This window comes from Colossoma macropomum, unplaced genomic scaffold (assembly GCF_904425465.1).
Source record: "Colossoma macropomum unplaced genomic scaffold, Colossoma_macropomum, whole genome shotgun sequence".
In the NCBI taxonomy this organism is placed as follows: domain Eukaryota; kingdom Metazoa; phylum Chordata; class Actinopteri; order Characiformes; family Serrasalmidae; genus Colossoma; species Colossoma macropomum.
Window position 1 is genome coordinate 12,115,841 of NW_023494798.1, and position 21,841 is coordinate 12,137,681.

Consider the following 21,841-nt stretch of genomic DNA (forward strand, 5'->3'; position numbering starts at 1 on the left):
AAGTTTATAATGTTCAACATAGCGGGAGCAGAAACTGGTCTGCAGACGAAGTTTATGCTTTGATCTTTAAAAGACGGCGGTGGGACGGGCGTCCAGCTTCTGTGTCTCAGACCATGCCGTCTTCCTCTCGCCCTTCTTTAATAAGTACATGTGAAGGATGTTTTCCTGAGTCTGCCATAATTTTAAAGCAATTAAAAACATAAGCGCTGCTGCTCATCTCATTCTGACTGGACTCATGTGATGCTGGTTGTCATGGTAACATCTACACTAAGTGGTACTCTACACATGCGTGTAATTTTTTGCGTGTAATTTGTAGTGTGCAGGTAAACAGAGATTTCCATCAGATTGTTGAGTAGAGTGCATATAAACACAGTCTCAATTTATAATCGGAACGTATTCAATCTAATTGCCGAAAATCCTTGCATGTAAACATAGCCATTGTTTTATAACATGAGGTTATGAAAAGGTACAAATATGTACTAATCTTATTTAAGGTACACAATTGGACCTTAAAACCATTGAAATGTACCTATAAGGGTACATTTATATTGTTTGTACCTTGATGAGCAAAAATTACCTGCACAGTACCTATTTTCTGACAGCGTAGCAGGGGCCTACATACAGGAAGACACACTAATATAAGCTAGTCAGGTAGGCAGCCAGCTGGATCTTCTATATGTTACGCTCCCGGTGGGACTGCACCTCATTCTCTCCCTTCTGAGTGACAGAGCTGATGGTGCCTTTTACGGCTGTCAGCAGTATTTCCAAGCCTTCCCAATCACAGCGGATGCCACATCACCGACGGTACAGTGAGTGTTCCCCTGAGGAACGACGACTGCAAGTGACAGCTAACATATCACGCAGAGTTTGGCACTTGAAAGACAAATGACGCTGGCTTTTCTCAGCACTGCAGCGGTGTCAGGTAAGTGGGAATATGATGGTGTGCAGCAGGGCTGCTATTAGGTTCTGTGGGGTTGAAGTAGAGCAGACAGAAGGTTGGACCTGACTGCATTGCTGGCTCCTGGCTTGGTGTTCTATTCTGAGACAAAGTGTGTGGTCGCTGAAGCTTTGGTCTGAGAGAAAGAGAGCGAGAGCACATTTTCTGCACCTTTAAAAAGCGCGAGAAGAGGAAAAAATCTTCAAAGGGGGCTTCTTAACCTGAAGTCCTTTGATCCAGAAATCTATAAGGCCTAGACATTTAATGAAAAAGATCATGCCCCTCCTCCCTTTGAGCTCACCCCATAGCGCCGCATCGTCAATCAATCCTTTCCCCCACTTTTGGACAGAGAGTAAGTGGTTTGCTTTGGAAAAGAGATAATCAGGTGTAATTTCAAAGGATGCCTGTCACTATGGATTGTACATGGGGGAGCTAGATAAAGGTGGTCGTCTGGTAAGTAGCTCGCAGCTAACAAAAAGAACGGAGGATTGCCTTCCATGCTCATAAGACATAAGACTTCTTGGCGAGATATTCTCAGAGACTCTGACAGATCGAATCAGCTCCCCTCTTCACATGCATCCTAGCGTGTTCGGGCCAGGCGGCTGTGCTGTCAAGACTGGCAGGAGAGAGCGTGGGCCGCGAGGGTCAGGGAGGTGATCTCTCGCAGGGGCTCTGGCGAAACCTGCCAAACTAATCTGCCTTGTAGCCAGGAATCCTCGCCTGCCCTCCCCTGTGGCGCTGTGAGGCGGCTGCTTCATCTCAGAGTCGAGGCAGACTTTGTTATCTGGTCCTGCGCCTCTAGAGCTGCTCTGTGACTAAGGTGCCTGCTCTTACATTTAAGCAATAGAGCACGAGAGGGAGCGTGTTATTGCCAATAACATCTCGTTCCTTTGACCAAATCACAGCCGCAGTATTGTTCATGATGACACACAACCTCTACTGCTTTTATACGCTCTTTTGATAAGTAAAGAAACTGTTTGTTCTAAATGTTATACTTTAAATGCAAACTGTCACTGTTGAACTAAACACTGTATCTCATATCATACATCATATCTTTTTTTCAGTTTGCATTCTTTGATACCATTTGCTTTCTGAGAATATTTATGATGAATGGACCAATAGAAATGGTCCAAAATTGCTTAAAATGAATAAAATCTTTTACATTACTTTACAATACAAGGTTTTTTTTTCAACAGCAACAATACAATCATTCTATTTCCAAACCTTCTGGTAGAGGAACAATACTGCTGTCTCCATCTCATCTATGTGTATTACTATTTGATGAGGCTTCTCACTTTCTGACCGTAATCTTTTAGCACTATTAGACTGCTGAGAGGTCACTAAGGCATGCAGGAGAACTTTTATCTACTCCTTCCTGAAACTTTACTTTTTCAAAAGATTACTCCTTCCTGAGAGATTACTAAAAAAACCTGCCTAAAATGTAAACAATATACCAGTGCCATTAAAAGCTCAGTAACCAAGGAGAGAGAGGCCTAGCAAAACCAAGGGTCAATGTAACTTTTTTATATATTCTGGGTAAATTAACTGATGTATGGTTTATCAAAGCTACCATATTAACTTCACCACTGAAAAGCTACTTGGGAAACAGAGTTAAACTAACAGCTTCGCTACTTGCAGCAACTCTACTGCTACTACCTTGGATACAGGTGGTGATGAGGAGTCGACTTCAACAGAGTTGACTCTGACTCCAACACATCTGGGAGTTAAGATCAACTCTTAGCCAATGATTCTGAGGCTGTGTTCCGAAAGCTAGGCTAAAGCTTAAAGGTGGGTCCTCAGTAGCACTTTGATGACACTGCAGCCTAGAAATGCAACCCACATGGACTGCAGCGTAGCTGTGGAAACTCAGTTTGAGAGTAGAAATGGAGTTTGCTGACCCTTTTTTTTTAATTGGCTTGAGGTACATTTTCACAAACACTTTTGTAATGCAGGAACAAGTTTGTGTTTAACTGCAAGAACATCCCAGCCTATTAGAACCTCCCAGCCTACGCTCCCAGAGCATCCCAGCCTATTAGAACCTCCCAGCCTACACTCCCAGGGCATCCCAGCCTATTAGAACCTCCCAGCCTACGCTCCCAGAGCATCCCAGTCTATTAGAACCTCCCAGCCTACGCTCCCAGAGCATTACAGCCTATTAGATCTGAATTCATCTGACAACTTTGTATAATTACACATATTCACATTCATAATACACATTATATGTACATTATATTATCTGTAACAACTCAAAAAAGTGGATAAACTACATTTTGGATGGTTTAATTTCTACTATATTCCTTTATAAATGGCTCTGGTGCTGTCTTTGCTGATATTAAGTGGAAGGAGTCCAGCAGCAGGAGTCAAGTAGCAGCAGTCAAGAGTCAGAGACTCTAGAAAACCCAGTCGTGCATCACTAGGTAGAGGTACAGTGAAAAAAAAACGTACCATGGGATGCTTTTTTAAAAGCAGTTAGTGCAGTTAGAACTAACTGTTGTATGAAGGAGTGTCACTGAGTAAATGGTCTCCTAATAACTACTGCCTACATTTGACAATCAGGAAACTACACAGAACACTAATACAGGGAACAGAATTTGTGATGTAAGAAAATTACTTTGTACACTAACATTATGCCAGTTGTTGCATTTGTGATGCCGTGGTTAAGGAAAATGGCTTAAGGGTTTTCGAAGGGTGGATCGACTACAACGAGGACACTGCGCTCACAAGGTCCACAGTGCACTTCTTTTATTTAACTCGAAAGCAATGTAGCAAAAAGAAAGGAAATATTTACAAGCCACAATTAAAACAGCAGAGGACTGAGTGATTCCATTAGCCCTGCGGCTAATATCTGGCAACCACTCTCCAACCAGCTAATCATCATGGCAGGTCCTCACAGTCTCGGAGCTGCGAAGCTCCACAAACTAACCCCAATCAGAAGAAGGAAACAACCTCTCTCGGCCGCTGGCCCCTTTTATGTGCTAGCCCCTCCCTCTTTCTAGATTGGGACAAACCAACACGAAACAATTCACTTGCAATGTGCACAACAACAGCTACCAACAGTTCAGACATGTCATTTCATGGTACCATGGTCATTCAATTACTGTAGGCACAGTGAGATGGAATTTGTCTTCACATTATTTCTCTCTTTTACAGGGTATGCACCACCCCCACCCAGGACGACTGAGGATCCATCCAGCCCCCTAAGAAGGTGAGTTCTCCCGCGCTCACAGTCCTATAGGAATCCGGTAAGAACATTTACATGTAATGTTAACGGGCAAAATGTCTTTTGGGGTAGTGTTCTAACAGTCTTGGTGATGAGGCAAGTTTCTAACTTCATCACAACATTCCTTCATAAACAGCACAGTGTATTATGGGTATTCCCTGTCCACTAGGGTACAGTCTATACAGTACTTAGTAGTATGTATTGTGTATTGTGTCTAGAGGCGTTTATGTTTATATGTACACTGGTCTTTACCTGTCACACAGTCACTTTTGCCTATCTAAACACAGCTTATCACTAATCCACAACATGTTTATCCTCATTTGATTATGCAATCAGAAATAAAAATCTTCCACATACTCAACATTCTGTTTCATCTTATTCACATGTGAAGTTCACTCTTAAAACCAAACTTTGGCCAAAACTAATTAATCTGGAATTAGTACTAGCTTTGAGAGGGGGTGGACTGAATGAGTTGGGTGGGCTGGGGTGGGGAGCAGAACAATGGGAAAATAAGAACAAGCCAAATCTCTAAGCTGGAGCCCAGGAGTGTGTTTTAATTAGGCAGAGGCTCCTGGGAGCGAGCTGTGCGTCTCAAGCGGACCTGCGGGTGCCCAAGCCATTTTCAAACACTTTTAAAAAGGCTCCCCACAGACATTTGATGTTTTACTCGCTGCTGTGCTTCATGCTCTGCAAAAAATACAACATTTTGTCTCAAGCATGCAGCAGTTCCTCAAACACTCTGCTTCATTAGCACACTTTCGATGCTGTTTATCTGGCAGGAGACAAATTTACAGAGGAACCTGGAAATGAAGTAAAGATCTAAACAGGAAAATGACAATACTGAAACCATAATTACTGCAGCAAGAAACTGGTGCATAATGAAAAAAAAACCAGAAAATTTACGCACTTCAAGAACTTCTTCCAAAAAAACAGCAAAATCCTTGAAGGAGGAGGTGGTAACTGGACAATAGTTACCAATAAACAAAATCAATATTAAATTAAATCAATAAGCAGTTTTTCACTTGTAATGATGTACTCATTTGCTGAGTGCCTGCGCAGCCATATTGTTGATTAAGTGTTAAATGCTTAGAAGCAGAAACCACTTTACAGTGTGTCACGGTTACCTTGCTCAAACATTCAAGTCCATTTTTTGCTGCTTGCAGTGAGCTACATGCAACTAAAAACAAATACAGAGTACTTCCATTTGTCACTCCCAACTGGTTATTTCCCAATGATGTACCAGTGACTGTTTTGCTGAAAGCACAAATGAAGCTCACACATGGACCAGAACAAATTAAAATGAAACATGTAATGTTCAACTAAATAATAATGAAATGTAGTGTTGTGTTCACAGGGTAACAGCTAAATGGACTTCATCTAAATACAGCACAAAAAATGCTGTCAATATTTTATTATCTTTCTGTTCCACAATTTCACTAAGCATGGTTTTTTATTATTTTATAATGTTTGTTGTTGCATTTGTTGATTGAAAGAACAGCGAGTAAAAGGTTTAGCAGGTCTAGGCAAACACTACATCTACATGAGGGTGCTGGCATGAAAACGTTTGGGAAGCTCACCTGAGCTGGACTTCAGAAGAAACTTTTAGAAATTTCTGCTACACTAAAGACTCTCTGAAGCCCTCAAATACATCAACCCCATTGCCATTTAAAGAGCTGCAGTCATTGCAGACATTATGTCTTTGGCATCTTCGAACGACTATTTTAGTGTCTGTCTCAGACTTGACTGAGTCAGCGCATCGAATCTAGTCTGAAGGAAGACAGAGCATAATGATTCTTACAGCTCGACCTCCGAGGCAGTAGGCAGCTGGCAGCAGTGCAGGTTTGTGTGAAAGCCCAATTTTAAAAGTCCAGTCTCTCTGACCTGACTCTGATATGAGAAATGAGAAAACACAATGCATCTCAGAGCAGTTTTCAGACTACTACACAAAGCATCTCAGAGCAGGAGTGTACACTTCTATAGCATCACTCCAAAGAGCGCTTTTTGGTTGCTTTATTTTTAAGAGTCCATCTCGACCATCTAGATCTGGCATGAGCTGCTTCCATCTAAAAAAGTGAATTCCTTAAAGCATGAAAAGCACAGACTGATCCAAGGTCAGCACTTTCACTCAGACACTTTAAACCTCTAGCGCAAGTTCCGTCAACACATGCTTGGTGCTGAATAAGTCATGAGGTGCAGGCTTTTGTTAAAGTGTATGAATAAATGAAAGAAGTTGGGAAAGCAGAAGCTCAAAGGAGCAGTTAGAGGAACACATGTTCACACCTGGCTGTGGTGCTCAACCAGGTTCATTATGCCATATCGACTTCGGCGGCCTGAGATGGCCATGGCCTGGAGACTGGGTCAGCAAGACAGAGTCCCAATTTCTGCAAACGGCAGTTACGACTAAACATTAGCTTCTGAATACACTTTCAGTTCATCATTAAGGAGAAGAGTAAATGTCTCTGTTAGCAGGGCATAGAATTACAGCTGTCACGATTACTCAATAAATCAATAAAAATCTTTGCTGTATGAACAAAACAAAATCTCCAGGAAAGTAACTTTACAGGAGAAGCGAAACACATTCTTAACTTTTAACGTAAGTTAATGGAAAATGTTTATTCTAAATATCTAAATATCGAAATGTTTACACTCTGTAAAGGGCAGCTGGTGATTTCCAATTATGTCAAAAAACAACAAAAATGGAGAGATGAGTTTTTTTTCCTGACAGCATGATATATTCATTAAAATTTACCTTCTCACTGTATCTCAATGTAAGGTTATTTGGCAATTTGCCTGATGATAAGGATGGGTAGATTTCTCATTAACTATTCCATCGACAGTGAAAGCCCAGTTATGAAGAAACGAATCATTTCATGGAGCATGAGAGCATTTAACTGTTATTCTCAGGGAACCAGGGTCTTCAGTGCTGTCAAAGCCCCGCATTTGTACAGTCATCCAGGGTAAATAAACCTCCCTAAATGCCTGTTGTCTCCCTGTCATTGTGAGTGACAATAATTACCTCAGCCTTAATGAGTCAGACATCTGCAGAGCATCAAAAACAGTAATTAGGCCCATAAAGTATCGAGCCATTAGACAGGTATTTCCTGGGTGCGACGAAGCGCTGTTCAACAGGGCAACAAATATCAGTGCATGTACGATTATGCTGTAGTACAGTGTATACTGCATGTAATGGACTTGGATCGAGTAAGGATAAGTATGTCCTATTATAGCGCATATCATCAGTGCTGTATGAGGTCAATACTTTCTGAGTGTTTGTATGAGGTGGAAAGCAGATGGTAAGGATCTGTGGGTCTCTGTGAGTGTGTGTATATGTGGGAGTGTGTGTCAAAGCTTTGACTCTCTCCCAGGAGAGCTGTTCTTTAAAATGGCCGTCTGTGGCTCAAACTGAGGCGCTGCAGGTGAAGCTTCTAGTTGGAGCAGAATGGCAGCACCGAGGAGGCTAAATAATACATAACTCTGACCACAACTGAGGACAGAATGACCACTACAGAGAACACTACACTAGGTGTTATGGACTGCTGGACAGCCATGTGTGTGTATAGAAACGGTGCCCTTCATCCCATTAAAGTTCATTATGTCTATCTATTATATTATATCTATTATATATTACAAATCTTAAGCCTTACAGTAACAACTACAATGTTCTATAAGTTATTCAGAAACTAATGTAAAACTAATATATAAGTTATGTAGTTATGAGGAGAAATATGTACTTACAAGCAGAGGTAGAGATGTGTCCTCTTATACATTGTCTTTGTATGGACCATTCTACTGAATTAGTTCAAACCACTCCAACATTTAAAAACTCATTTAAAACTACTGAGCATTTAGACCTTTGGATTATGTTATGATCTATTTAAACCTAAAAACCCAAAATAAAAAATGCTGTCCCACATTTTCATGTTGCTACTGAAACACAAAGAGTTTTAGTTCATAGGCGGAGCCTTGTTTTAGCCACGTCCCTGCATTTTAGAGCAGGATGTGAGACTGCATCCCTGTTCCTTGTGGCCACATGGTGAGCAGTTAGATCCCATTGTTTTGAAGAAAATGTGTCTCGAAGTCTTAAAGTCAGTGTGTGACATTATGAACTGTCACTACTGAAACAGATATTTTCTGCAATTATTCTGCAAATAATTTAAAATAACCTTTTTATGTTTTAATGAAAAATATTATGATTTTATGTGCACAACCGTTCAAAGCTGTGTTTGCTAGTCATGTACTGGCTAGTATTTTTGACTTCTCCAAATTAGCTAAAATTGTCAGTTTTGGCAGTAACATGATTGTTTTGTTAGTGGTAAAACTGATGTTCAATCATTTGTTTTAATAAAAATAAATAGAATTATGGTATACAGTCGTTCAAAGCAAAATTTTAGTCTAAAGTCAGAGTCAGTTAAAAGTCTGAAATTGGTTTTGAACTCTGACTCTGTGTAGCACCAAAAAGGGTTCTTCTATTGTTACAGTGTTAAGCCTGCAATAATAGAAGAACCCTTGCTGGTGCTATATAGAACTCTTTTCAAAAAAGGTTCTATATAGAACCATATACAACACATTCTCCATCAATCTGAAGTAACATTTCACAGAACCCTTTAATCATGCACAGGATTTTTTGGGTGTTCATGGCTCTATATAGAACCATTTTCTTTACTAAAGAACCCTTAAAGAACCATCTTTTTAAGTGTGGTTGGCATGCTACACAGTTAGCAACAACAAAAAACAAAGGCAGTGCACCACGGTTCTCACTGAAAAGCTGCAGCTTAAGCCAGTAAAAGTAATTATTCACAAAGTTTACATAATGTCTGGATTTCTCAAAAATCAGTCACTTTTGTATGTAAGCACTACGACCATTCGTGTAGTGAGGCGAAGTCACTGAGGGCATGTTAAAAATAGTATTGATACAGTGGGTAAATGTGACTCACAGCACTGTTTGTTGAACAGTACAGCGAGCATGTCTCCCATGAGACCCACATCTGCACTGTACTCAGTATAAAGGCTAGAGCACTGTGCAGAAACATGAACAGGGTGAAGATACAACTTATTTGGAAAATACAGAATGTGTCACACTGTAGTGACAGTGTTCCTCTGCACTTTGACTGCACACATACTCCTCTACCAGTACGCTGACCATCATGAATAATGAATGAGACTCAGTTGGAATAATGCATAACCGCAAACACCGGGTAGGGGCTTCAGAGTACCGCGCTGTGTATCGTCCAAAATGCCCCATTTCAGAGCCGCTGCAGGCCTCTGGTCAAATTCACTCCCTGCAGCAGTGCAGCACTCAAATCACCATCCAGTTCAGCACCACAAAAACAAATGCATAACATTATTTCTCCAACAAGGCCTTTTCTATATCCGCCTTTAATGATTCATAAGAAGTGCAGCAAGGGGAGTCGTGCTGTTTCCATGCTGAGAGAGAGGTTACTGTCAAACTGTTTACTGTCACTGAGAGTGCACGTAAACATTCATTTGCAGAGAGAGCCTGTGGAACAGTGGAAAGAAAAAACAAGAGAGAGATGAAGAAGGTGAGAAAGAGAGAAAGAGTGAGAGAGAGAGTGACAGGACAAGAAAGCAGAGAGAGAGAGAGAAACAGAGAGAGAGAAAGGGGCTTGTGTGAGACAGCGAGAGAGAGAGTGAGTGAGTGAGAGAGAGAGAGAGAGAGAGAGAGACAGAGAGAGACAGAGAGAGAAAGGGGCTTGAGTGAGATGGCGAGACAGAGAGGGAAAGAGAGAGAGACAGATGAGGAGAGAGGAAAGAGGAAAGAGAAAAAAGAGAATGAGCAAGAGAGACAGAAAGATAAAGAAAGAAAAAAGAAAGGGATGCAGAGAGAAAAAAAGATAGAAAGCAAATAGCCAAAACAAAAGCAAAAGACAAAGAAAGACAAAAGAGACAGAGAGGGTGAGGAGGAGAAAAAGAAAGAGGGAGAAGAGAGAGAGGGAGAGAGGGAAAGAGGGAAAGAGATCAAGAGGGAGAGAGAAAAAGAGAAAGAAAGAAAAGGGCAGAGCGGAGAGACAAGCAGATAAAAAGAGTATAAGAAACGGGAGACAGAGAGAGGGAGGCAGGCAGAGGAGAAAGAAAGAGTGAGCAAGACAGAGACAGAGAGAGGGAGAGAAAGAGAGAGCAGATATACACAAAGAGTAAGAGAAAGAGGGAGGGGAGAAAAAGTAAGAGGAGAGATAAAGAAGGTGAGAAAAAGAGAGAGAGAAATAGATAAAGAGAGGGAGAGACAGAGTGAGAGAGAAAGAGAGAGAGAGAGGCTTGTGTTTTCAGTACAAACCCAGGGATTAACTATTCCAAAAATCTAAACATTATAATTGGGTTTACACAAGTAAACCAAGACACAAACACACACACACACACACACACACACACACACACACACACACACACACACATATACACACACACAGCTATATTTTGCATTTCTCTTTAAACCATTGAGCAATAATAATATCTGTCTTGACCTTCTGCACTCTCTCTGCTGGGAGACATTGCTCGGGGAAGCTGTGTACAGAATCTAAAGCAGAAGAAAGACGCCAATTACATTTCCATTACCACCTACTTGTCTATAATTACCCTTCCCTCTCTCTTACGCAACAGCTCCATTAAAACGGGTGAAATACTGGAGCGGGTGTGCTGCTGGGTCACTCAGGGCACCGTCACCGTGCCCTTGGTGTCAATAGCCCTGCTAGCTCTGACCCGCTAATCAGGGAATGGTGTGGCACCTCCTGCCAGAACACTCCAGAATAAACGATTAGGGGCCAAAGGAGATGTCACCTCCTCTGTACTCTCCCCAACCAAACGAGCTCTTAAAAGGTTTCCAAAGGAGCACATGGGGTTTCAGATGCAGTTCTTTAAGCATGAAACATGTTTTTACTTCCTAAACTTTTCCTTAAAGGGAAAAAACTGTATTCATACAATTTCCTACATATATATATATATATATGTATCTGCATACAGACACACAGAATATAGTTGACTCCTTACTGTTATTTACGGTTGATATGGTACCGTAACTAGTAGCCAGTAACGTTTTAAGAGTGAGTAAAGAGAATGATCTTTGTTGCTAACAGCAGAGCAGCGGTATAGCCTTATACCCAAGGCCAAAAACATCCATGCTAAGATCCCTGCATGGTGGGCAGAAGAAGCTGCTTTAGTGTCAAAGGCCTGCAGGTTATAATTTACTCCCCTTCTCCTGTGCAGCCACTGCACTATTGCTTAAGGCTGCAATAACAACTTCCAATGAAAAGATACAAAAGACTCTTATCTCCCAGAATTTGCAGAGAAAACAAAGCATGACGTAATTTTATTTAGCTCTTCTTATTCGTACCTCCCTGAAACAAGCAGAGAAATTCCATTCTGTGCAGAATGCTAAGTGAATTCAAACTGCAGAGTCTAAAGTTTCAATCAATGCCACATTTGTATTCATAGCTAGAAGAGGATGTATTCTATTGTGCTTCCAATTTGATGAAATGCTTTTGGGGTATCTAGCTGTTTTTGACAGAAAGAGAAAATATCTTGTGTGCTTTTGCTACTTTTTGTCATTATTTGGCAGTGAAAAGCAGAAAGAAGTCAGAAATGCAGACTTAAACTTGCTGACACAGAATGCAGATCTAATGTGAAAGTACTTCAGTGTATAAATAACTACATAGTTGATTATGTAATTGCATTTAAAGTGCCCATATCCTCAAAAAGACCATTTTCCAACCTTTCTCTTTATCCCTTGCAGGTAAACAGGTTGGTTTTGTTACTGTGCCTTTAAGAGTGGTAAATGACCTCTGTTCTGATTGGTTGTACTGTCCTTTGCTCCATTCAAAAAGCAGTCATTATGACATTAACGAGTGTGTTTACATGCACTTAATAATTCAATCATTTTCTGATTTCTGTAGTTATTTGATTATTCAAGTGGTCATATAAACATCATACTTCACTTTCTTAGATCAGAGTAAGGTCTGATTAAGAAATCTGATAAAGAGAGCTGGATTTTAGCTCAGTAATCAGATTTCTCAGCGCATGTATACTCTAACCCAAATTTCTTTTGGATTTCTTAGTCTGCACATACAAAAACAGACTGTGGTACTGGAAATAAGCAATCGTTGTTTAACAAAGCACCAGCGAGACAGCAACAAAACACTTTTAGAGCGATGCTGAAACCAACTACATCCTTGATGAAATGAAGGATTTGAATATTCGTCATCTTCTAGATGATGTATGTTCATATTTTCAGGTAAAGTGACGCAATGTTTAAAAAAAGCTGCAGCATGAAGTTTGAGTTTTACGTTACGTTTTACTGTCAGTTTATTGGCTGGTTGTAAAGCAGAAATCCAATTACTGCCTGACTTATGTAGACCCCAGAGTTTTCCCATTATCTGATTACCCATGTGCATGTAAACACGGAGATTGGATTACTATACAAATCTGATTTTCTGCAGTTATCAGATTACTAAATGCATTTAAACTCTCTATGAATGAGTGGAGCTAAACTGCTTTAAGCTGTATAGGCAGTTATATGTAAATGTGTTGGTTTTCATGACAAAAACAATGAATTCAAAATGGGTTGTTTTAGCAGCTCAGTTTCCATATATGAACTGCATGGACTGGCAAGTGAATAATATGTTTTAAAAACTTTAACAAAATTCACATTTACATTAACTCATCATATCCTTTTTTTCAGTGACATGGGCCCTTTAAATAATATTGCAAATTGATGGTAATAACTTACGGTAATAATTTACACTGTAAAATCTTTGTACAAGTTCCATGTTGTGAGTCGCCTGCAACATAACTTCTGCGCAACCTCACAGTTACACAGAGCAATTAAAAAATAACCAAAGCTGCATTTAACACATTCTATTACACCAGAAGACAAATTTCATACACTATATTATTCCTATTATAAAGTCATAGGTGTAATTTGCATATTTGCAGCATTACTATTATCTTTGTATATTTTTTTCTAGTTCTGTTTTTTCTATATCTATCTACTCTATATGGCCTCCTCCTACTCATTAAGTTCAGGTGTTTCAGCCACAGCCATCGCTAAGAGGTGTATAAAATCGTACATATAAAAAAGTACATTGCCATGCAGTCTCCATAGACAATCTTGTGGAAATCCTTCTCAGAAGAATGGAGGCTGTTGTAGCTACAAGGTGGGTCCTACAAGCTCATACAAGTCTGCCAGTCAGATGTCCACATATTTCTGGCCATACAGTGTATTTGTCCTTTATATAATGTTATCTGTCTATGGCTTTTTACTATATATTTAAGTGTTTTATCTGTTGTTTGTAGATAAGACCTTTGCAAATGAATGTTTAAGTAGCAGTTATGGTTATACCATACTTGGCTAATTCTGTCTTAGAAGCACAACAAGTTAATGGTGGACCACTCTGTGTCCCCTGCTATAAAAATATTAATCATTTGGATCCCAAAGGCATCTGCACTCTGTGTGAAATTAGGGCCCATCAAGAGAGGAGGAAATGAATCTATCTACGTAAATTACAATAACAGTAGGCTAAAGAAGAATAAACAGTGGCATTAGCAGCCATTTAAATAGCTGCTGTTACTGTTAGCTGGCTAGTTAACACAGCTGGTTAGCTTTGTGAAACTCACATTTGGTGACATGGCTCAGGAAACTTGCAAAAAGTCAGAATAGAATAGAATAAACTATCTTCTTTTTTATTTGCTTGTCCATTAATCCAGTGAAATCAATCACTGGATGTCCTTGGACATGATCACATGATGTGTTATCTGCGTTTTGACTGGCTATTTCACTAAACTCATTCCATGAAGTTGAGACACCTGCAACTGTTTCAAATGAGTTGCAGGACACTTTACATTGTGGAACTGAACTGCTATTCAGTTTCAGGTAGACTTCAAATAACAAAAGTTGCCTTATAATTTCACCGTGCAAAGCCAGCCAGGGCTTTCCTCTTGGCACCAAAAAATATGCCTCCTACATGTGGCAGAACATGCCAAAAATGGTCCAGACTTGAATTTTCTCTTTTAAAGAGTGCAACATGAACTAACAGTTATCTCCACATGACCCTAAGGGTCCCAGCCAACAATATTTCACATCCAATATATGGCTCTAAGGTGAAGTTAGCATGCAGTTCTCTTATTGAATGCACTGCACTCTTTGCACGCACTGGGAGTAAAGTGGAGAGACAGCACCGGCTGTGTTATTTGCTTTCCTTTTCTCTAACAGATTGGGTCGCCAGGATTTGAAATTCGATTCACAGGCTATCAATCTGACACTATTCAAAAAGAAAAGATGGTAAATAATGCTAGAGTTGAATGATCTTGTTTCTAAAAGTTGGGGGCAAATTAAAATTGCCGAGCCGGGACCCCTTGTTGCAGTCTTTGTGATTGAAAGCCAACGTCTGGCACAGCCTGGCACCCATCTCCCTGCAGTCCCCCAAGCTCTCTCGGCCTCTCTTTCTCTCTCTTGCACTCTCATTAAAACCACCACCGAGTCGCTCCCAGGAGAGAGGTTTAAAAATAACTACACGCTAACACCACACATCAAATAGCAACTATTTCCTTTAACAAGGTGCTTTATAGAGAAGGAATTTTTCCTCCACTAATTGTATAGACTCCAAACGGCCTCCTAAACACAGATGCCTTGTCTGGTGTCACAGTTGGGTTTTTTTCTGTTCAGCTTATGCCGGTGAAAGAACAGCAATGACAAAAAGGGTTTTGTAGATGTGTTTCATCCGAGTCCAGAGATTTCTGCATAAACACCAGCACAGATGAATCAAAGTCCTAAGAGATTGGCTCTGACACTGTGTGGTGACAATGACAGACAAACGGCTCTGGAGCCTGCTGGGAGCTGAGCGCCATGCTGACAGTCTCTTGCTTGCCATAATCCCCGAATTACAGTAATAATGCATGAAATGTATTTTCCCATAAACGGTTTAAAGAGTTTATAACCTGCCATGGTGCCTCTCTCTAATGATGACCGATCTAAAAGGACGCAGAATATGCATGAGGATGAAAAAGGCTCATTTGCATAATGAGACTTATCTAAAATCAATTAGCGAATTCATTTACAATTGTAGCACCAATTCAATTATCATAAAAAAACATCCCTCAATCAAATTACGCAGACGAGCAACAATCTGAATGGAAAATGTGCAGAAATGCAACATGAAAGAAAGCTTGAGGAGAGCAACAATAAGGTGAGTCACTTACCATTGAAAGATCAACAGCAGAGGCATAAGGCAGATGGCATTTTACCCCTATAAATCTAATATTTGTTGCCTCTCTAACTGTCACTCACCCCCTCTTCAATTTAGCAGAACTAACGCAACAAAAGGAGAAACTTTGGAAAGACTCCAGACCTCCTATTTAGTCTGAAAACTTTAGATATGGCAGCAGTAATAAACAAAGGGGCCTGACGTATTCTTCCTGCTTAAACAACTTTAAAGAAATACACAGTCATCTGGGATAGAAAGACACTGCCATTTAGGATAGAAAGACATGGTCGTCTTTTAGGCCTTGGCTCGTTAGTCTTCTTCAATTGTGTTAAAAGGCTCTCAGGCTAACATGAACTGAAGGGAAAAACAGCAGAGCTTGCGGTTAACTTGCTTAGCGTAGTGCTGTGACAATGCCACAGGTAACAAATCTCACCCCTTAAGTAAGGCAATTACCTAATGCAGTGTAGAACTCCATTTGCTTGTGGTTAGCATGTGCATAGTCTCAATTACAGACATCTGGATCTGATTCAATTTCAGGAACTGAGTGAAAACTGATCACAATGTAATATCATTCAAAAAAGCATGTCTGACAGGACTGAAACTCTACCTAATATTTAGCAGTACTCAGTTACATCAAATACTCTAAAACCTTAAATATTCTGTTTCAAATAGCAGAGCTGTTAGCAAATATGTTGGCTACCCTCCTAGCAAGAAGTTGGCATTGTTCTGTAAAACACATATTTTGAGCTGTTTTACCTCAAAGAAAGCAGTTGGACATAAATAATACTGCTTTAAATGAGAAATGTGCAATTGTGCTATTCAAATATCTACAAGAGTTAAAGAACGGATATCCAGTTAGCAATGGGAAGGTAAAAGTGCCAAATAAGAGCTACTTCGGCCAAAATCAACATAGGGTGGGAGTATATGGAAGCTCTGGTGTTTGTAGCACAAAATTTTTTAGGCAAAGGCATACATTTAAAAACTTTACATTTTTCCAAAAAGCTGAGGGAAACTGGTAGTTTTGATGCTGGATGAGTAACAGAGGCTGCCTCTTCAGAAGTGAGCTGAAACCACAGCTTATTGGTACAACTCTGGAAGCTGATGAGGACTCATCATCTTCTACACAAGGTATTTTCTCAGAGAAATTTGTCAGAGAATTACATTTCCGCAGTTTCTGGACCAAGCTAACATCAGCTAGAGTAGTTAGCCTAGTTAGCTAACATCAGCTAGAGTAGTTAGCTAAGTTAGCAATAAAGCCGTGCTACATCTGTCTTCTCAATTAATCTAAATTTTATGGGCAAAGCGGTCTAAAACTTGTGTTTTGTAGTGGCCCAGCACACAGCTTTGTTCACACAGCAGGGCAAATTGGGTTTGTTTCTTATATCTGACTTTTTAGACTAACTGTTCAGACTTGAAGCTACAAATGACCAAATCTAATTTCTAAGGCTTAGACTGTAGTCGCATTTGCTTGCATATCCGCATTGGTTGCTGTAGCAACAACACATGTGCATACGCTGACCAAGTAGGGGCAAAACTTAGCAAACGTAACACTTAACTTAAACTGAAAACTAGATGGTAGAATGGTTACACTATATTATACAATAGCGTTTTACTTTTTATTAACTATGGCATGAACAGAATGTGACATTAGTGTAGGTTGATCTGGTCAACAGACTGCTAACAAGCTACAGGCTGTACCAGTAACATTCAGACAGGCTTTAAGTTAAAATCTTTTAGTGAAGCAGCCACTGCCCACTTACAACATACAAAGTAAAAAATGTCATTTAAATGTCAGTTAAAAGCTTCTACTCTCTGTGTTTAAGCTGTAATATGTGAACACACACTGCTGACTTTCTTGTCGCACATTCTAATGTCATGACCCACCATGCCCTGAATGAAGAAAAAACACATTAAATCCAGTCTTACTGGTCAAACTGAGTCACATCTACAAATGTGGCTTGAATTCAGTTGGAAAAAGTCAGATTTCATGTAGCTTTTGCTGTTAAGACTGCAGAAAATCTGTCCTCCTCAGCATTTTACGGTTCTGTTTAGACATAATTCAATTTCATTCAATCATTAGTTTGTATATTTGAGCTTGTGCTGAAATTAAAAGCGCACCTGAATAGTGATGCAGTATTTGAATACTTGCACCTTGAATGGTTAACCAAGTACTCAATTACCTGTGCACATCTCTAATTTAAATGCAGTTGAAACTAGGTAGTGCTACCTGGATATAACCATATTGGAGAACCATTCAAAGCTTTGGCAATAGCATATGGTGCTAACTGTTTAATATGTATTCATGCTATATTTGGCTAAACAGCATTGATTCCCAGCTTGGTAGTAATAAGCACTGAGTCAGGTAAATGTTGCTGCTGTGTGTTGCATTTTGGGGCCTAAAGAACGACATTTCATTCCAATGTATACAAGTTATATTGAGGAATAGGAATACACACCACTTGAATTGAGAATTGAGGAAAACATGCCTATTTCACAATATATGGGTACAAATACTATCAAGCTACCATATTTAACATATTAAGCAATTAACAACACATGCTACTAATAATGATTCTCTATTCTGGAGTATTACATCCAGTAGTGCAATATAGGCAACTGGTAACTCATAAGCAGCTTAATAAATAATCTAGCCTTCCAGAGACAGTAAAGACAATGAAAATGACTCAGAATGATGCTGCTTGGTTCAGTTCATACTCACCATCCTTGTCAGCTCTCCGGAAGATCTGTAAGGAGACCAGAAAGAGACGCTGTTATGATATGATTATAACATTAATGCAATAAAGTGATGTTACTACATTAACAATAATTCGCACTACCATTGCTGTATCTCAGTTCATAATACAACTACGTCCACAAAGATGGCTGTATGGTTGTTTTCTTTAATGCAGAACACAGTTCATATACCAGCGATCAATGTGGGGCAGCTGCGAAGAGACAGAGGTGAGGCACTTTATAGCAGAAACTTGATTATACTGTCCACTCACATGTGAAACAGAGCACTTAAAACACATGGGCAGAGAGAGAAAAATCATTACTTCTAAAAATTTCATCCACTATAGGGTCATTTTGAGGCACTGAATGTGAGTATCCCTAAGCCCTTGGGCTTTGTGTTCACACTCATTCAAGCTTATGGGTGATGCTCTGTCTGTATGTGCTGCTGTTTCTGTACTGCTGTCCCTGCTGATTTGGGGTTTTCGATTTGTGCAACCATGTGCAATGGAGCGGTTGTTGATGTGTGTGAATGTGCCCACATATGCACACGGTGAAAGCACTGCACATGTATTACAGTATTGGTGTATTACTGAAAATCCCTGCTTACTGCTGCCACAGTGCGAATTCACTTGAATACAAGTAAAAGTATTAATAAAGAAAATTATTCTAGTTAGAGTAAATAAGCTCTTTACTGAAAAAAATTACCCTGATTACTCTGTCCTACTTTAAGTGAATTTATCTTACAGAAAGTAGGTCCAGTGCTCATGGTTTCACTATGTTTACTGACTGCCTAAGTTGACCCATTAGCTTAACTTGAACATCTAGGTGATTGGTTTAGGTTTAATATTGCTTGTATGGTAAAATGTCAAGGTAAAAAGTAAACAGTAAAAGAACACAGTAGCCTAGCTGTTTCACATTTTTAGATATTGTCTAGGCCTACTGTGAAACGCTAGAGCACATGTGTCAGGCTCCAGTCCTCGTGGGCCAAAACACCACAGACTTCAGCACACTGCTTCATTAAACACACCTGATTCAGCTAGTGAGCTAATTAGCAAGGTCTTCATGAACTGAATTTAGAGCATTAGATGAAGGTAAACGCTAATGTCCACAGCATTTGGCCCGGAAGGTCCCCAGGTTGACATGCCTGCACTAGAGGCCGTCCACAACCAAGTCCTCAATGAATGAAGGTGAGGGGAGCTAAACAGCTAAAAACTAAAAAGTAAGCATGGTTCCAGCCATTTTTGTGGGAACTTCCTTTAATTTTGGAAAGTAGAAGGAGGTATTCCATTAAAAGAATCTCAGAAAACTTACCAGTATTTTTCAGTTTTTCTATAGCAAACAGATTTAGTGCAGTAGAATGCTAGCATTACTATTACTGAGTACTGATTGGTTGGTGAGCCGATCAGCTCATTGGTTGAGTGAAGCTGTTCACACTCACTAATGCCATGAATGTACATGAGGCACCGTTATAAGTGGAGTTCAAAACCCTGACAAATAAAACCAGTGCTGAAATATTTTATGCACTTATATGTTTTCTTCTATATAAAAATATTGAGCAATTACAGAAGACGATTTTGCACAAAAGTTCCATAGTCACCTATTCATTTTGGACTTGCTTGGTGGCAATTAATATTACGAATGAAGTGGCAAATTTAAATACCTCATCAGAAATAAATCAGTAAAAATAAAATCACTATGCTACTCAAGTCAAGAAAGTGCAGTAGCACAGGAAAGTGCACTCAAATGCTGTAACGAGAGCTGTTGTTATTTGTTACTTTCCACCTCTGTACAATATACAGTTCAGCTCTGTTCCAAAAGACTGATGGTACTCTACCGAGAAACCTAATCGGCTCATATAGACAAAAGTCTCAGACGATGGGATTCAGTGGTGTTTGGGAACCAGTCAAAATGCATGTGTTTTTTTTACACCAACAGCTATTCCTTATTACCAGTGAATAAACAGAAAAGCTATACAACCAAATACAAAAGGCATTTATTTTACATTTCCAGATGATATACCAGTTATTACTGTGCCATTTTTTCTCTCCGGTGGCCACATTTTTCTCTCCTACTACAGTAAGAAGCCAGCATTGGATGGGGGCTCTGGAGCCAGACTCAGATCAATACAATTCATCTTACATACAATTTGTCTTACATACAATTTATCTTACAAGGCCCATGAAACCTGCAGTTAGTGTCTTTTTCATTTTGCTCAAACAAAGCGGTTCTTGCTGTGCAGAAGCTTCAGGATCAGTAGGATCACCAGTAGGGGTGAGAGAACAACACAGTATTGTGATTTTCTGGGTGAAAAAATAGAAGTGATATCCAGAAACCTGTATAAATGTTTCATTATTTAATTAGTTTCATGGGTAATTATAAGTATTTTATTATACACCTTATGTCCAAAAGTATCCAGACAGTCCTACTTATTAGTGAATTCAGTCACTTTACGGCACACCCGTAGCTGACACAGGCATTGAACTGTGCACCCACGGCTTGTATAATCTCTATACAAAAGTACTGACAATAAAATGGGACACTGTGGAGGAGCTGCACATGAGCCTAAGGTCACCATGCCCACTGCCAAGCGTTGGCTAGAAGGGCATAAAGCCACAGGCATTGCTCTGTGGAGCAGTGGAACTGTATTCTCTGGAGTAACAGAGTTCCATCCAATATCTCCAGGATGAGATGGACCAGGGGCGTTTCATCCATTATGAGTAATGGGTCACTGCCTTAATGGCTACCACAAACAAAAAGGAAATACTATTTCCCTACTAAATTATTTTTCTACTAAATCTATACATTTTTATTATGACATATGTTTGTAAAACTATATGTAATGTGGAAAGAATTAATTCTAGTTTATAAATGATGTACCTCAGCTAGAAACTGTCACTGTGGTCTTTGTTTGTGCTGCAGGGTGTCTGTCACAGTGTCCTGAGAATCCTGAACTCTCTATCAGAGTCAGTGCTCTACCATTAGCCAATCAGCAGGGCAGAAAAACACTGTCTCTGAGAGAAAAGGCTCTTGACCAGTCAAGTGACTGTTGCTAGGCGAAATTAACATGCTTTAAAATGATTGGCAACATTTTCTCCAATCACAAGCTTCAGGCCCCAGGTTTAGTAAACACAGTTATTGTAACATAGCCTGCTGGTTGAAGGGCTAATTTCAAATTCATTTGAGAAAACTCATGTTGAAAAATGAAATATTAAGTTGACATAATTCATTCTTAATAGGACAAAAACAGTTTTGGTGAGTATCTCCAAAGGAGTTTTGTATGCTGTAGTATCTTCACATTTACCAGTCTGGTAAGGTTGTTACTACTGTATGTATTTTGATTATTCAGGCTGTTATGATATTTCAGCTCTGTGGCTAAAGGCCTGTACTAATATGTCTTGTTTGCTAGACTTCAGTCTTTGGAGTTTTCATATATTCAGTGTTATTTGTTGAAAAACAGCAGGGGTGCTATGGAAGAGTGGAACTTAGCATCAGTGACACAGTGTGGATAGGGCAAGGCAGCAGGGTCTGGGTCGCTGTGCTAACGTGATGCATAACAACACTGCCCTCCCACTTGCCAAAACCACGTCTGCCACTGAATCAGAGCATCATTTGGGATCCAAGAGTAATCATCCAAAATGACCTCACTAATGCTCAAGGCAGAATGCAAACAAATCCTCACAGTAATATTCCTTGCATAAAATTTTGCCAGAGGAGAAGTTGGTACTGCAGCAAATGAGAAAC

At 39.8% G+C, this 21,841-nt stretch overlaps 1 protein-coding gene across 1 annotated transcript in view; it reads right to left on the bottom strand.

Moving 5' to 3' along the window:
• Positions 1-21,841, bottom strand: part of necab2 (N-terminal EF-hand calcium binding protein 2) — a 135,842-nt gene that overhangs the window by 105,455 nt on the left and 8,546 nt on the right. Inside the window, exon 2 of the mRNA XM_036585522.1 lies at positions 18,087-18,111. Within this exon, the coding sequence (XP_036441415.1) occupies positions 18,087-18,111 (25 nt within the window). The remainder of the gene's footprint in view (positions 1-18,086; positions 18,112-21,841) is intronic.